At 47.8% G+C, this 18,502-nt stretch overlaps 1 protein-coding gene across 1 annotated transcript in view; it reads right to left on the minus strand.

Moving 5' to 3' along the window:
- Positions 1–14,426, minus strand: part of LOC121569111 (protein shisa-9B-like) — a 40,525-nt gene extending 26,099 nt beyond the window's left edge. The window contains exons 1-2 of the mRNA XM_041879753.2: positions 13,475–14,426; positions 11,831–11,946 (exon numbers count right to left, since the gene is read on the minus strand). Coding sequence (XP_041735687.1) covers positions 11,831–11,946; positions 13,475–13,995 — 637 coding nt within the window. The 5' untranslated portion in view covers positions 13,996–14,426. The remainder of the gene's footprint in view (positions 1–11,830; positions 11,947–13,474) is intronic.
- Between the last annotated feature and the right edge of the window lie 4,076 nt (positions 14,427–18,502).

An 18,502-nucleotide genomic window follows, 5' to 3' on the forward strand; every position in this document is an offset into this window, starting at 1 on the left:
CTGCAAGTATATATTCAGGTCCTTTTGCCACTGTGGGGAAATTAATTCAAAGTCAGATATAATGCATTCTGCCTCTTAAGTTATTGTAATTTAACAACAATCACTTTTCTGCTCCTATATATTTTACCTACAAAAGCAAAAATCCATGGATAGGCCACTTGGTCATCATACCTTTGTTTCCATGGAGATGCCACCATGGAGATGCCACCATACAGTGAGGGAAAAAAGTATTTGATCCCCTGCTGATTTTGTACGTTTGCCCACTGACAAAGAAATGATCAGTCTATAATTTTTATAGTAGGTTTATTTGAACGGTGAGAGACAGAATAACAACAAAAAAATCCAGAAAAACGCATGTCAAAAATGTAATAAATTGATTATCATTTTAATGAGGGAAATAAGTATTTGACCCCCTCTCAATCAGAAAGATTTCTGGCTCCCAGGTGTCTTTAATACAGGTAACGAGCTGAGATTAGGAGCACACTCTTAAAGGGAGTGCTCCTAATCTCAGCTTGTTACCTGTATAAAAGACACCTGTCCACAGAAGTAATCAATCAGATTCCAAACTCTCCACCATGTCCAAGACAAAAGAGCTCTCCAAGGATGTCAGGGACAAGATTGCAGACCTACACAAGGCTGGAATGGGCTACAAGACCATCGCCAAGCAGCTTGGTGAGAAGGTGACAACAGTTGGTGTGATTATTCGCAAATGGAAGAAACACAAAATAACTGTCAATCTTCCTCGAACTGGGGCTCCATGCAAGATCTCACCTCGTGGAGTTGCAATGATCATGAGAACGGTGAGGAATCATCCCAGAACTACACGGGAGGATCTTGTCAATGATCTCAAGGCAGCTGGGACCATAGTCACCAAGAAAACAATTGGTAACACACTACGCCGTGAAGGACTGAAATCCTGCAGCGCCCGCAAGGTCCCCCTGCTCAAGAAAGCACATATACAGGGCCGTCTGAAGTTTGCCAATGAACATCTGAATGATTCAGAGGAGAACTGGGTGAAAGTGTTGTGGTCAGATGAGACCAAAATCGAGGTCTTTGGCATCAACTCAACTCGCTGTGTTTGGAGGAGGAGGAATGCTGCCTATGACCCCAAGAACACCCTCCACACTGTCAAACATAGAGGTGGAAACATTATGCTTTGGGGGTGTTTTTCTGCTAAGGGGACAGGACAACTTCACTGCATCAAAGGGACGATGGACGGGGCCATGTACTGTCAAATCTTGGGTGAGAACCTCCTTCCCTCAGCCAGGGCATTGAAAATGGGTCGTGGATGGGTATTCCAGCATGACAATGACCCAAAAACACACGGCCAAGGCAACAAAGGAGTGGCTCAAGAAGTAGCACATTAAGGTCCTGAAGTAGCCTAGCCAGTCTCCAGACCTTAATCCCATAGAAAATCTGTGGAGGGAGCTGAAGGTTCCCGTTGCCAAACGTCAGCCTCAAAACCTTAATGACTTGGAGAAGATCTGCAAAGAGGAGTGGAACAAAATCCCTCCTGAGATATGTGCAAACCTGGTGGCCAACTACAAGAAACGTCTGACCTCTGTGATTGCCAACAAGGGTTTTGCCACCAAGTACTAAGTCATGTTTTGCAGAGGGGTCAAATACTTATTTCCCTCATTAAAATGTATAACAGTTTTGACATGCGTTTTTCTGGATTTTTTTGTTGTTATTCTGTCTCTCACTGTTCAAATAAACCTACCATTAAAATTATAGACTGATCATGACTTTGTCAGTGGGCAAACTTACAAAATCAGCAGGGGATCAAATACTTTTCCCCCCCACTGTATGTACTAGTTCCATCATGTGACATGAGGGCATCAGAATGGAAACCACCTGAGCCATATACAGTGCCTTCAGAAAGTATTCACACCCCTTGACTTATTCCACATTTTGTTGTGTTAAAGCCTGAATTTAAAATGTATTACATTGATATTTTAATTGATATATTAATTACACTTTGTATGGTGTATCAATACAAAGATACAGGTGTCCTTCCTAACTCAGTTGCCGGAGAGGAAGGAAACTGTAATAGGAGAAGACTGAGTGTCAGAGTGGTGTGTGTAGATGAGTGGAAAGGAATCAAGCGCAGGAACCAGGATGACTTCAACCGTCTTTTATGTTACTGTTCAACACGTGAACAAAATAGTCGCCTACCCAACCGGGTGGCGCAAAACAATTACGCACAAACCAGTGCGAAAATACCCATGAAAAGCGCACGCAGTGCGAACTCTCGGGACAAGCCAACAACGAGAGAAAATAGACCATACAGAGGCAGTCTGACAACAAACAATCACGCATAACACCTGACCCAAACACACGAACTAAATAAGGGAACAATTAAGACACAAATAAGGGACAGGTGTTATGAACAGACAAAACCAAAAGAACATGAAACATAGAACGGTGGCAGCTAGTACTCCGGAGACGACGACCGCCGAAGCCTGCCCGAACAAGGAAGAGGAGCAGCCTCGGCCGAAACCGTGACAGTACCCCCCCCTTGACGCGCGGCTCCAGCCGTGCGCCGACCCGAAGCTCGGGGACGACCCGGCCGACGCGGAGCAGGGCGCGCAGGATGACCCCGATGGAAATCGGTCAGTAGGGACTGGTCTAAGACGTCCCTCCTTGGCACCCAGCACCGCTCCTCCGGGCCGTACCCCTCCCACTCCACGAGATATTGAAGACCCCCCATCCGGCGTCTAGAATCCAGGATGGACCTCACGGTGTACGCCGGAGCCCCCTCGATGTCCAACGGGGGCGGAGGAGTCTCCTCAATCTCAAAGTCCTGGAGTGGACCAGCTACCACCGGACTGAGGAGAGACACATGGAACGAGGGGTTAATATTTTTGTAATCAACAGGTAGTTCTAACCTATAACTCACCTCGTTCAATCTCCTCAGGACTTTAAATGGCCCCACAAACCGCCGACCCAGCTTCCGGCAGGGCAGGCGGAGGGGCAGGTTTCTGGTTGAGAGCCAGACTCGATCTCCAGGTGCGTACACTGGCCCCTCACTGCGGTGTAGGTCGGCGCTCGTCTTCTGTCGACGTATGGCACGCTGCAGATGGACGTGTGCAGCGTCCCACGTCTCCTCCGAGCGCCGCACCCACTCATCCACAGCGGGGGCCTCGATCTGGCTCTCATGCCATGGTGCCAGAACCGGCTGGTACCCTAACACACACTGAAAAGGGGTTAGTTGGGTGGAGGAGTGGCGAAGAGAGTTCTGTGCCATCTCGGCCCAGGGCACATATCTCGCCCACTCCTCCGGCCGGCCCTGACAGTATGACCTCAGAAACCTACCCACATCCTGGTTGACACGTTCAACCTGCCCATTACTCTCCGGGTGGTACCCCGAGGTAAGGCTTACCGAAACCCCCAACCGTTCCATAAATGCTCTCCACACTCTAGAGGTGAACTGGGGGCCTCGGTCAGACACTATATCCTCGGGTACCCCGTAATGCCGGAAGACATGGGTGAACAGAGCCTCAGCGGTCTGTAGGGCAGTGGGTAGACCCGGCATGGGAAGGAGACGACAGGCCTTAGAGAACCGATCCACAACGACCAGGATGGTAGTATTCCCCTGTGAGGGGGGGAGGTCGGTAACAAAATCCACCGAGAGGTGGGACCAGGGTCGTTGTGGAATAGGCAGGGGTTGTAACTTACCCCTGGGCAAATGTCTGGGCGCCTTACACTGGGCACACACCGAACAGGAGGAGACATAAATCCTCACATCCCTAGCTAACGTTGGCCACCAGTACTGCAGTGCTAAGGCAGTGCACTGTCCGGCCGATACCGGATGGCCAGAGGAGAGGGACGTATGAGCCCAACAAATGAGGCGATCGCGCACCTCGAGCGGAACGTACGTCCGACCCACAGGACACTGTGGAGGACTCGGGTCGGTGCGTAACGCCCGCTCGATCTCACCATCAACCTCCCACACCACCGGAGCAACCAGACAAGACTCCGGTAGTATGGGCGTGGACTCAACTGACCTCTCCTCTGCGTCATACCGCCGAGACAGAGCATCTGCCTTCCCGTTCTGGGACCCAGGGATGTATGTGATCTTAAACACAAACCGGGCTAGGAACATAGTCCAGCGAGCCTGGCGAGGATTCAGTCTCCTAGCTGCCCGGATGTACTCCAGGTTACGATGGTCAGTTAGAATGAGGAAAGGGTGTTGAGCCCCTCGAGCCAATGCCGCCACACCTTTAGGGCCTGTACCACGGCTAACAGCTCCCTGTCTCCTACGTCATAATTCCGCTCCGCCGGACTGAGCTTCTTTGAGTAGAACGCACAGGGACGGAGTTTAGGTGGAGTGCCAGAACGCTGGGAAAGAACGGCCCCTATCCCGGCCTCTGACGCGTCCACCTCTACTTGGAACGGTAAAGAGGGATCCGGATGCGCCAACACCGGCGCCGAGGTAAACAGGTCCTTTAGTCTCCCAAATGCCCTGTCCGCCTCAGCTGACCACCGCAAGCGCACCGGACCCCCCTTTAACAGAGACGTTATGGGAGCTGCCACCTGTCCAAAACCCCGGATAAACCTCCGGTAATAATTCGCAAAACCCAAGAACCGTTGCACCTCCTTCACAGTGGTTGGGGTCTGCCAATTACGCACAGCTGACACCCGGTCTACCTCCATCCTCACCCCTGACGCAGATAACTGGTAACCCAGAAAGGAGACCGACTTCTGGAAAAACAGACATTTCTCTGCCTTGACATATAGGTCATGCTCCAACAGCCTCCTCAATACTCGGCGCACCAGGGCTACATGCTCAGCACGGGTAGGACTATACACCAGAATGTCGTCGATGTACACAACTACTCCCTGTCCCTGCATGTCCCGGAAAATCTCATCGACGAAGGATTGGAAGACTGAGGGAGCATTCATCAACCCATATGGCATGACTAGATACTCGTAGTGTCCGGAAGTCGTGCTAACGCTGTCTTCCATTCATCGCCCGCTCGAATGCGTACCAAGTTATATGCGCTCCTAAGATCCAATTTTGTAAAGAACTGCGCACCGTGCAGTGACTCCGTCATAGTCGCAATCAGAGGAAGTGGATAGCTGTACTTCACTGTGATCTGATTGAGACCGCGGTAATCAATACACGGGCGCAGACCTCCATCCTTTTTCTTCACAAAAAAGAAACTTGAGGAAGCGGGTGAAACGGGAGGCCCGTATGTATCCCTGTCTAAGAGACTCAGAGATGTATGTCTCCATAGCCTTTCTCTCCTCTTGAGACAAGGGATACACATGGCTCCGCGGGAGAGCTGCTCCTGACTGGAGATCTATCGCACAATCCCCCCGTCTATGAGGCGGCAGCTGCGCCGCCCTAGTCTTACTGAACGCCAGTGCTAAATCCTCATACTCGGGGGGAATCTGCAGTGCTGGCATTAGATTCGGACTCTCCACCGAGGTCGCCCCTATGGAAACACCCAGACACCGCCCCTCACATTGAGCAGACCACCCTTTAAGAGCTTTCTCTCGCCACCTAATAATAGGGTCATGAGTCATCAACCAGGGAAGATCCAGCACTACCGGATACGCAGGAGAGTCAATCAGATAGAGCTGAATTCTCTCCTCATGACCCTCCTGCGCCGTCATCCGAATGGGTGCTGTGACCTCCCTAATCAACCCAGACCCTAACGGACGGCTATCTAGGGCATGGACGGGGAAAGGCTTATCCACTGGAAGGAGGGGAATCCCTAACTCTATACAGAACTGGCGATCTACAAAATTCCCAGCTGCGCCTGAATCTACCAGCGCCTTATGCTGGGAACGAGGTGCAACCTGTGGGAAACAAACAGGCAAGGTTAGGTGCACGACAGAAAGCTCTGGGTAAGCAGGGCGCCTACTCACCTGGGGGGACCCCCCAATGCGTGACCTGCCATCTCCCTCACTGGAGGACCCGCCCCAACACCTAGCCGCGGTGTGCCCTCCACGACCACAGTTGGTGCAAGGGCCGGGTACCCTCGGGCTCCTCCTCCTCCGTTCCCTAGCGCCAGCACCTCCGAGCTCCATAGGGCTCGGCTCGGAGGTGCTGGAGAGTGGAATGGGCGAACCCCCCCTCCCGGGACGCCCACGGGTGGCGAGCAGGGTATCCAGCCGGATGGCCATGTCGACCAGCTGGTCGAACGTCAACGACGTGTCCCTGCACGCCAACTCTCGCTGGACGCCTCCCGGAGGCTGCAGCGGAAATGGTCGATATGGGCCCGCTCATTCCACCCCTGCATCAGCCGCTAGGGTCCGAAACTCTAAGGCAAAGTCCTGGGCGCTCCTCATCCCCTGTCGGAGGTAGAATAGACGTTCCCCGCCGCCTTCCCTTCCGGTGGATGGTCGAACACAGCACGGAAGCGGCGGGAGAACTCCGCATAGTTCGTGGTAGCGGCGTCCATTCTCCTCCACTCGGCGTTGGCCCACTCCAACGCCTTGCCGGTGAGACAGGAGATGAGGGCTGAGACGCTCTCGTGTCCCGAGGGCGCCGGGTGTACGGTGGCGAGGTAGAGCTCCACCTGCAGCAGGAATCCTTGACATCCGGCAGTGGAGCCGTCGTACGCCCTCGGGAGCGAGAGCCGAATCCCACTAGGTTCCGGAGATGAGACAGGGGGGCTGACCGATGGGGCTGGTTCGGTTCTTGGAGGTGTGGGAACCCCGCTGGTCTCCCATCGGTGCAGAGTATTCATCACCCCTCCAGGGCATGACAGACCTGGTTGATGCGGTCCTCCTGACCACGAAGACGTTCAGCCATCTCGGCTGTCGGCGCGGTCGCTCCTGCTGATTCCATGGTGAAGATGCGTGATTCTGTCAGAGTGGTGTGTGTAGATGAGTGGAAAGGAATCAAGCGCAGGAACCAGGATGACTTCAACCGTCTTTTATGTTACTGTTCAACACGTGAACAAAATAGTCGCCTACCCAACCGGGTGGCGCAAAACAATTACGCACAAACCAGTGCGAAAATACCCATGAAAAGCGCACGCAGTGCGAACTCTCGGGACAAGCCAACAACGAGAGAAAATAGACCATACAGAGGCAGTCTGACAACAAACAATCACGCATAACACCTGACCCAAACACACGAACTAAATAAGGGAACAATTAAGACACAAATAAGGGACAGGTGTTATGAACAGACAAAACCAAAAGAACATGAAACATAGAACGGTGGCAGCTAGTACTCCGGAGACGACGACCGCCGAAGCCTGCCCGAACAAGGAAGAGGAGCAGCCTCGGCCGAAACCGTGACACTGAGGATGGATCAACAACATTGTAGTTACTCCACAATGCTAACCTAAATGACAGAGAGAAAAGAAGGAAGCCTGTACAGAATTTAAAAAATCCCAAACATGCATCCTGTTTACATTAAGGCACTAAAGTAAAACTGCAAGAAATGTGGCCAATAAATTAACTTTATGTCCTGAATACAAAGTGTTATGCTTGGGGCAAATCCAACACATCACTGAGTACCACTCTTCATATTTTCAAGCATGATGGAGGCTGCATCATGTTAAGGGTATGCTTGTAATCGGTAAAGACTAGGAGATTTTTGGGGATAAAAACAAACGGAATAGAAAAAAGCACAGGCAAAGTCCTAGAGGGAAACCTGATTCAGTCTGCTTTCCAACAGACACTGGGAGACAAATTCACCATTCAGCAGGACAATAACATAAAACACAAGGCAAAATATACACTGGAGTTACTTACCAAAAAGACATTGAATGTTCCTGAGCGGCCTAGTTACATTTTTGACTTTAATCTGCTTGAAAATCTATGGCAAGACTGTCTAGCCATGATGAACAACCAACTTGACAGAGCTTGAAGTATTTAAAAAGAATAATGTGCAAATATTGTACAATCCTTGAGTGCAAAGCTCTTAGAGACTTACCCAGAAAGACTCACAGCTGTAATCGCTGCCTAAGGTAATTCTAACATGTATTGTCTCAGGGGTGTGAATACCTATGTAAATATATTTCAATAAATTTGCTAACATTTCTACAAACACGTTTTCAGTTTGTCATTATGGGGTATTGTGTGTAGATGGGTGAGAAAAAATCTGTTTAATCCATTTTGAATTCAGGCTGTAACACAACAAAATGTGGAATATGTCAAGGGGTACGAATACTTTCTGAAGGCACTATATAGCATGCATGATCTGAAGCACCGGAAACCACTGACTCAATGAGCCTACTTGAATACAAGAGTGGACTTTGTATTGTAAATATCAAAGCACTTAAAAAAAAATTATAGCCATGATCTAATCATAACACAGTTCTTTCATAATCAATTAAAGGTCTGACAAGGGTTAATGAACATTTCAACATTGGTTTTTGAAACAAAGGCCTCATTACTTGAGTGTACTTGAAGTCTACGGCCATAACAATGGGAGAAAGCTTTTCCACTGGGCACAGACATCAGTGCAACATCTAGTTTTGATTTACATTTGGTTGAGTTATCGACTAACGTGACTTGAACGTGAAATCAACCAACAATGTCATCCTGTCATTGGATTCAGGTGGAAATGTAGGTGAATAAAAGACCAAATTCCCTTACGTTGATAACTTTTTGCAAATCCAATCAGTTTTCCACGTTGATTCAACATCAGCACATTTTAATTTTGGGGTTGAAATGACGTGGAAACAACATTGATTCAACCCGTTTTTGCCCAGTGGGTTGCTTAAAATGATATTGTACAATTACTAAAAAGCACAATATGCAGACAAAAAGGCCAAGGAACAACATGATTTTGAATAAATACCTTGATATTGACACAAGTAAGCCTGACAGGGCTTTCACCATGCTAATGAGTCTCTTTCAATTGAACCCTCAATGCAGCAAGTGTCCAGGGTAATATAACATCAGATTGAAAACACAGGAGGAGATGTTACTCAAACACATGCAGCCTCAAATGAACCTAATTACTTGTGCTGCCACCTCTTCAGAGCGCTACTCTCTCACAAGACACAGTTCACACACAGACAGTCCTCCTTGGCATTCAATGTATGCCATGAGGTGTCACTTATATGGACATAGATTAGCCTCAGACTAGATTAGATACCCTGCATAATTCACATCCAGTGAAATAGCCTGTCTAAGTGAGAGCTTCTGCTGGATTAGTGTGCTTATTTTACATGTGTGATAATGAGATTCATTCACCAGAATAACACTCTTCAGGCGCCTCAGCCCAAGGGGTCTCATTCCATTCCGATTCTATTGATGCTGTATTAGGCAAATCTGGAAATCAATTTGAATTAAACTATTTCCCTTGTTTTGATTGTATATTTTCCTTTTTTACACCACTATAGCAACACTGATTATGCTCTCTAGTCTAGTGGCTGAGGTTTCTTACTATTCTTGCTGAGGTACCATGCTTCCATAAAAAGCCCTGTCAATTTCCTGACTTGATGTCTGTCTACTAAACTGCACTACTGCCATGCTTTGTACCAGCCTGGCCCCAGTGGGTTACCTAATTCAAAACAATCACACACTGTGTTGCTGCCTGAGAGTATGTGCCTGCCACCAGTCAGACTCAGCACTCGCGGCTTTAAGTACTTTAATGGCATTTCAGACTGGAAAACCTCAGTAATGTAAAGTCTTTTTTAGTCTCAGTGCTCTATGAAATGGCCCTGCTCCCAGCACAGTTACACACTCCACTCTCTGGGTTAATACCCCTCAGCCTGCATGGAGATGGAGTCAGCTCTTTAGCAGCACAACACCTGGGTGTCTCCCCTCACACACCTCCCTGCACCTCTCCACATCTCCAACAGCGAGCTCACTGGCTGAGGCTGTTCACACTGATACAATAACTCATCACATCTTCTCATGAAACAGCAAGACACTGCTCTGCCTATGAGACTTTTTACAAGAGGACAGTCAGTGTGGGAATGAGTGTGAATAGCTGCTCAAAGAAACCTGTGCTATCATCCCCCTTTATTGAATAAGGGTTCTAGTTAGCATAACTAAACAACACTACCTCTATTCTAATACAGCACACAACTTAATAGTGATAAACTGCTCCTTCTGATTCCATAATGCCCACATTATGCCAAACCAATAAAGAACAGTGTGTTGACTCTAGTGGAATCGCACACTGCATTCACCCAATCCCTGGCCTTCTAAGGACACCTGAAAAGCTCTGTCACACTAAATTACACATCCCTTTCGTGAGCCGACACAGTGGAGATTGAAGAGGTCCTTGTTGCTTCAACTTGATGTGATGGACTAAAAGAGATAGTGTTGTGTTAGGAGGAGGTGGGAGGGCCACTGACAAAGGAAGAGATTACCCAGAACCCACCTCTCAACTCATCTACCCTCTCCAATCCACAGTGCTATTGTGTGAAAAGGTATGGATCCTTCCCAATACTGTGAGGAGAGACAATGCCAATGTGTATCCATGCAGCCCACCTGATTGCTGAACTGGGTATCCAATCCCTTTGGTAAATCCTACCCAAGGGACGGGAGAGAAATATGCCAGCTCTCCATGCAAATACAAGCTACAAGCTTCAATTATTGGGGGAAGCTACACTCAGCTACACTCAAGAATCAAAGTGGAGGCTCTTGACCCAGAGCTGCCTCATCCACTTCACTTTTCGACAACAACAAAAAACAACCTCTGTTGCCATATGCTGATGCCGTCAACATAAAACTAGTATTCCCATTATCATTCTCTCCAAGTCGAATTTGTCCATCTCACACAAACAAACAGCTTGTTTTTCATGTCAAATATTGACACTCCTTTTCAGCTTGAAACATGTCATTTTACGTACTCCAACAACAGAGGGCATGCATTAGAATCACTTCCAAACAAGCAAATGGGGAAAAGTCTGTCCATTGTCATTAGTGAGTAAAGCCTAGCCTGTGTGATGGCAACCGGCAGTCTGAGACATGCAATGCATAATAACATAATGAAGCCTGCATCATCCATGAGTGTTAGTGAGTGAGTGAGTGAGTGAGTGAGTGAGTGAGTGAGTGAGTGAGTGAGTGAGTGAGTGAGTGAGTGAGTGAGTGAGTGAGTGAGTGAGTGAGTGAGTGAGTGAGTGAGTGAGTGAGTGAGTGAGTGAGTGAGTGAGTGAATGAATGAGTGAGTGAGTGAATGCTTGCGGGTCTGTGTATAGATGTGTGCTTGCCTGCCTGTTCGAGAGAGACGAGAAAGAGAGAGATGAGAAAGAAAGAGCCAGTTGTAAGAGATGGAGAGCAGCGAAAGCGTTATACTACTATTAGTCAGCAGCGGTTGATGATGCTAATTATCCCAGTGTGTTAAATGATTACTGAGGCTGTGAGTAATTGCTTCAGCAGCCCACAGGACTCTCCAAAATGGACTTCTTTCACAACTGTCTTATCTGGAGCAGCTAAATCAGGCAAGCCAGGAAGGCGAAGGGTGGTGGTGAATAAGCCTTTGAATTTCACAGCTGCCTCACTACAACCACAAAGACCAATCGGAGTCTGTTGGGCATTTCAATAGGACTCCAGCATAGAACTGATGAAAATGAAAATGTCAACGTTCTCTTGCATGATAAGGTTTACTGATGGTGGCTGTTTGAAACGTGTGTATGTGTGTACAAAGGTAACGATTGTGCATGATTATTCTGATCACAGCAGTCAGACCCTCAGTCTTCTGCAGATGGCATCCTGTTTATACCATCTACAGTATGTATCTCAATCATGACCATACCCAATGCATTGCAGAGCTCCACGTAATACACCATGCACACATCTTACCACTGGTTGTACTTTCCAATGTGTATCGAATTATTGTTATAGTGGCTATTCTCTGCTATTCTCTATGAAATGAGACATTGGATGGAAGAGGCCCACTTACGGAGACTGTTAGCAGGTACCCTGTTGGCTTGCATGTTGTCATAGTGCTGTCCATGCACCCCAATGTCTTCTGAGTGTTCTCCTGGACCAGGCTGGCGCATCACCTGGGCTAGAGCCCTGACGAAACACAAACACCTCAATCAGCTGGTCCACTCAATAATAAAGCATGACATGGAAATCAAAATAGCTCCAAAATTACAGTAGCAGTAGCTCAAATGTGCAAACCTCAATATATATCTGCTATTTATCGGAAATCCTTACAAGTCTTAATGTTTGAATAATGTAGACTCAAATTCAATCTAGGCCAATTAAATCAAAGCAATTATTCTCATGCTTGCATCGTGCTTGTAGATGACCTACCAATGACCAATTATCATATGCTCAAAGGGTTTTCGTTTGATATGCACAGTACCATTTATGCTACAGTGGGTTAGTGGGATCACCTTCCTTTGGGCATTGATAATATACTGTAGGTGGGATATATGACAAATGACAGTAGGGATCCCAACGCATGTTGAGACAAAGGCAGCCCACTGGGCACAGAGGTCAGTTCAACATCTAGTTTTGATTTACATTTGGTTGAGTTGTCAACTAACACAAGTTCAATATGAAATTAACAAAAAATGTCACCATGTCATTGGATTTAGGTTAAAAGTTGGGTGAAAAAAATATGAAATTCCCTTACGTTGATGACTTTTTGCAAATCCAATCAGTTTTCCATGTTGATTCAAAGTCATCACATTGACTCTTTTTGTTGAAATGATGTGGAAACAACATTGAATCAACCCATTTTTGGGGGAAGTGAACCTTGAGTGGACGCATAACGTCAAAGAATAATGAAGCTAATTAAAATGATGAAATCTAGGGCAGTGAGATAATTAAAAACAATTGCAGGTGTAATGGAGTAAAAAAAGTGGCCTTAATGTCACCATGTGGGTGTGAGATGAAATGACATCAAGGGAGATGAGAGCATGGCTCATCACACACTACTACCTACAGCACATCTGGTTTTACCAGGACATAGTGTGCTCATTATTATTAAGTATAGCGGTCTCAATCATTCAGAATGAAAAGTATGACATTTTGATGGAATCTCAAGACACCAACGCAATTGGACAGGTATTCACAGCCACTCACAAATACAATATAGTAGGCTGCCTATGTATTGCCTATGTATTGCCTATGATTGCCAATCAAATTGTGGTCAGTAGAACTGACTGAGCATGTCCATTTATTCAATATTTTAACACTTTCCACTGGGCAAAAACAGGTTGAATCATGAATCAAGGTTGTTTCCATGTCATTCCAACTAACAAATCTATGTGATATGGGAAAACTGACTGGAGTCATCAAGGTAAGGAAATGGTAACCTAAATCATTAAGGTAACCTAAATCCAATTACATTTTTTGTTTTTTTGTTGTTGATTTCAACCAAATGTAAATCAAAACTAGAAGTGTTGATGATGTCTGTGTCCAGTGGGTTATCACCTATTTTAACAAAACAGCATCTTTAATGCATCAAAATATTTTAAGGAAACGTCTGACACCCAAATAAAAGTTACATTCCTGCATTCATTTAGGCTATCCAAAGTTGTTACTGCATTGCGCACAGCGATAGCTGGGGTTGTTTACTATGCACACACACCTTGACATGTTTTCTCTGTGTGGACGGTGCGCCTTTTCAAGTCCAAGTTTTGTGAAAATCCCAACGAGGGCCATTATGGCAACAACTCCACATATTATATACACAATTAAGTTTGTCTTATCCTTTGTGGGGTCGTGAGTGGGGTCTTTTTTCTTAGGCGGGGGTCTGCCTGTCATCATCCACGGCGGGGTGTCATAGTTTTTACAGGTGGTCTGGTCCAGCCGCGAGCTTGTAAACTCACAGCAGAATCTGAAGCCACAGGTCCCGCAGCAGTATAGGTAACTGCCCGTCTGGCACACAAACGGCGGATCCCACTGGCCCATCACATCGTAATAACCCCGGCACTTGTCCTCTGTATGCGGACTCTCGGAAACGCTATTCTCTCCGTTCAATTTTGATTCGTTGGTACCCGTTGGTACCATAATAAAGCCGTCCAGCTTCTGCCCTGGCTCCCCCTCCGCGTCGCATTCAAGAACTTTCACCAAAAAGTAGCCAAGCAACAACCCCGCGCTTCTCATCATGTGCGTCCCTTTGTTACTTTTCTTCTCCACTGTAGACAAAGGAAAGGCGATGACCAGGTATCATAACAAGCTTGTACGCATAATCCAAGAACATGAAACACAGCCATCCGCGAGGATTATCATTATTACGCACCGCAACTTCTGCGCGTAATTGTCCATCAGCGAACGATGATGTTGTATGGGAATTTGTGTAAATGTTATATCTGTTCCAATAGCTTATAAAAAAAAAAACCCTGATGAAATCTTTAACACTGATGCGATAACAACACTTTTACAGTTGCTACAGGTATCTTGAATAGTTTTAGATCATCTCTCTGCGCTGCGCCACAGACATCCTCCGTTGACAGTCGGAGCCCTTATTGGTAGTTCACTCCAGGCAGTAGGAATATTACCGAACCGATTACCGAGAGAGTGGGAGAGTGGGGAAGAAAGATGAGGTGGAGACACTTTTGGTAGGTGGGAGAGAGACAGTCAGAAAGAGAGAGAGAGATCTGATGCATGCAATCTGTTGTTTTTATACAGAACAACATGCTCGAGCTCAGATCTCAGTTTTTCATAGTAGCCTACTGCAGGCTACAGAAAAATATCTACTGTCTTCAGACAATACAATACTGTCCGACTTTTTATTTATTTATATGCAGGGTGCATTTAAAGGGTGCATTTAAAAGATAGAGTTGCAATTTTGCTCTTGTCTGTCAAGTCAAATGTGATTTTATGCATGTTGTATTTGACTGCAATTTATAGCCAATATATTGCACCTTATTTGTATCATTATGCATTGTTCAATAGGCCACACCTATGAAAATAGCCTATAGCCCAAGCAAACAAGGTGTGATTAGTATTGGTGTGACCTTTGTCATTGCAGTGCTGCAACTGTACTGTCATTTGAGGTGATAAAATATACATAATCAATACAATTCGTCTGACTACTGGGGCACAATTTTGTCAATGCATTTGATTTGTATACCTGTACATTTTGGTATTCTGAATGTATATCCCTTGATTGTACCACACACAAAAGGGCATGATCATATCATTATTTCTGTAAGACTTTTACTGTGGGTGTTGAAACCTCTAAAGCACTTGATTGTTGAGAACAACTCCCTAGTCAAAAAATCCTATAGGATTCCAACAGAAAAATCCTATTAGAATCCAAAAGTAAATCCTATCAGATTTTAGAACCTATCCTATAGGATTTTATTCCTATAGAATCCCATAGGAGTCCATTTGGACTTGTTCCAATATGTTTTTTATTTATTGGAATCCAATAGGATTTTTTGACTAGGGAGATGTTCTCAACAATCAAGTGCTGCAGAGGTTTCAGTAGTTTTTTTTTTGGTATCTGTACTTTACTTTACTATTTATATTTTTGACAACTTTTACTTTTACTTCACTACATTCCTAAATAAAATAATGTACTTTTTACTCCATACATTTTCCTTGCACCCAAAAGTATTCATTACATTTTGTATTAGGTTGGGTGGGGGACTCAGGTGCAGAGACGGACACACGGACAAAGAGGGTGGATTAGGATGTAATTTATTCAGCGTGTCTTGGCAGAGAGAAGCAGTTCAGGGTGGAGTAGCTTCAGGCCGGGGTAGGAGCTGAGTGGGGTGGAGAGCCAGTAGTCCAGAGAGCTGGATGACGAGGATATCAGACAACAGAGGAGCAGGTTGCGGCGTGGGAATGGCAGGCAGGCAGGCAGCAGGAACAGACGGGATCTGGTCGAAGGAGAGACAGGTTACAAATGTGGCAGAAACAACTATAATACTGAGAGAGTACAACTAAACTGAGATTTGCTGTACGGAGCCAAGTTACCACAGGTGGTGTAGGAACGAACTGGCGCTGGAGAGGTGTCCAGCGCGGGTAGATAACTGCTGGTTGATTGATGACAATGAGCCGCAGCTGGAAGTAACGGAGCATGAGAGAGAATGGCCACACCCCCTGACCTAGATCCTCTGACTGGGCTGCACAGCAGGGGGAGACAGACACAGACCACACACACACACAGGGGAAAAAGGAACAGGGAAACAAGCGGGAACCGGACCAACAGTGCCGAACCGTAACAGTACCCCCCCCTCAACGGGCGCCACCCGGCGACCCACCCGGCTTGTCAGGGTGGTCCCTATGGAAGTCAGCCACCAGCTGCGGATCCAGTATAAATCGTCGGGGAATCCAGGACCTCTCCTCGGGACCGTATCCCTCCCAGTCCACCAGGTACTGAAGCCCTCTACCACGCCTCCGGACGTCCAGCAGTCTCCGCACCGTGTAGGCTGGATGGTCGCCAGTCAATACGCGGTGGCGGAGGGGGATCCACAGGCGGACACAAAGGGCTGGAGGAGACCAGCTTCAGCTGGGACACGTGAAATGTAGGATGGACTCTCATGGCCTGGGGAAGCTTCAACCGAACAGCCGAAGGGTTGATGATGGAGTCGATCTCGAAAGGACCCAAATACCGGGGCGACAGCTTACGGGAGTCAGTGCGCAGGGGATGTTGCTGGAGGAGAGCCAGACTCGCTGACCAGGCTGGAACTGGGGAGCGACTACCCTGTGCCTGTCCGCCACCCTCTTGTTACGCTCTGCTGTCCGTAGAAGGGCCTCACGGGTGTCCACCCACACCTTGCGGCAGCGACGAAGGTTATCCTGAACTGACGGGACGGCTAACTCCCTTTCTTGAGACGGGAACAATGGCGGTTGATACCCCAAAGCCGCCTCAAAAGGTGAGAGGCCGGTGGCAGATGAGGTGAGGGAATTGTGGGCATATTCGACCCACGGGAGATGTTTGGCCCAGGTGGACGGGGTTCTGGGATGTCACACAGCGTAGAGCAGCCTCCAGGTCCTGATTGGTCCTCTCAGTCTGGCCATTGGATTGGGGATGGAAACCTGATGAGAGACTGACAGAGGCACCCAGAGCCGAACAAAACTCCTTCCATACCCGAGAAATGAACTGTGGACCTCTATCGGACACTATGTCCACAGGGATTCCATGGGGACGGAATACATGTAGGACAAAGAGGTCGGCTGTCTCACTGGCAGACGGTAATTTTGGTAATGCAACAAAATGGGCAGATTTAGAGAATCTGTCCACGATGGTGAGTATGGTGTCCTTACCCTCAGACATAGGAAGTCCAGTGACGAAGTCCAAGGCCACGTGAGACCAAGGACGACTCGGGACTGGGAGAGGCCGCAGCAGGCCCGAAGGAGCCCTGTGGGAAGCCTTATTTTGGGCACAGATGGAACAGGCCGCCACGTACTCCCGGACGTCAGCCTCGGCGGATGGCCACCAAAAGTGCCTCTTAAGTAGCGACAGTGTACGGTTCATACCAGGGTGGCAGGAGAATCGTGAGGTGTGGATCCAGTTGAGCACTTGCGGCCGCACGGCAGCGGGAACATAGAGAAGGTCGGGGGGCCATCGGGCCGGTCCAGGTTCCAACTCTTGTGCCGATCGGACGAGGGACTCGATTTCCCAGTGAACAGCCGCCACCAAACAGGAAGCGGGCAGAACAGGTTCAGGATTGCTGAAGTCTTCATTGTCTGTAAACTGGCGAGAGAGAGCATCAGGCTTGACATTACGTGTGCCAGGACGATATGTTAAAATAAACTTGAACCTGCTGAAGAACAGAGCCCATCTGGCCTGGCGGGAGTTCAGCCTCTTGGCTGACTGGATGTAAGCCAGGTTCTTGTGGTCTGTCCAGACTATGAAGGGTTGCTCTGCTCCGTCTAGCCAGTGCCTCCACTCCTCCAACGCCAACTTGACAGCAAGCAACTCCCGGTTACCCACGTCGTAGTTCTTCTCAGCAGGGGTCAATCTCCTGGAGAAAAAGGCCACAGGATGGAGCTTCTGGTCCGTGGGGGGAACGTTGTGACAGGACTGCCCCCACCCCCGAATCAGAGGCGTCCACTTCCACAATAAACTGCAAACTAGTGTCTGGATGAATAAGAACAGGTGAGGTGGTGAACAGTTCCTTCAATGTACTCACAGCTGACTCGGCCTCAGGCGTCCACAGGAATGGCACCTTAGGGGGAGGTGAGCTTGGTCAGGGGGCAACCACTCGGCTGAAACCCCTGATGAAGCGGCGGTAGAAGTTGGCGAAGCCCAGGAAGCGTTGTAGCTGCTTCCGAGACGTGGGTGTGGGCCACTCCACAACCGCTCTGATCTTGTCAGGGTCTGGTGACACTTGTCCCCGCTCGATAATAAAGCCCAAAAAAGGGGACGGACTGCCGGTGGAACTCACATTTTTCTGCTTTCACATACAGTTTATTTTCCATGAGGCGTTGGAGAACCAGACGGACGTGGGAGACGTGTTCATCCTGTGACTTAGAGAATATTAGAATGTCATCCAAATAGACAAACACAAAACGGTGTAGAAAATCCCTCAACACATCGTTAACCATGGCCTGAAACACTGCTGGGGCGTTAGTGAGACCGAATGGCATGACTAGGTATTCAAAGTGTCCGAGAGGGGTATTGAACCCAGTCTTCCATTCGTCTCCGGCCTGATCCTAA

Source organism: Coregonus clupeaformis, chromosome 7, assembly GCF_020615455.1.
Source record: "Coregonus clupeaformis isolate EN_2021a chromosome 7, ASM2061545v1, whole genome shotgun sequence".
NCBI classification, from domain to species: Eukaryota; Metazoa; Chordata; class Actinopteri; order Salmoniformes; family Salmonidae; genus Coregonus; species Coregonus clupeaformis.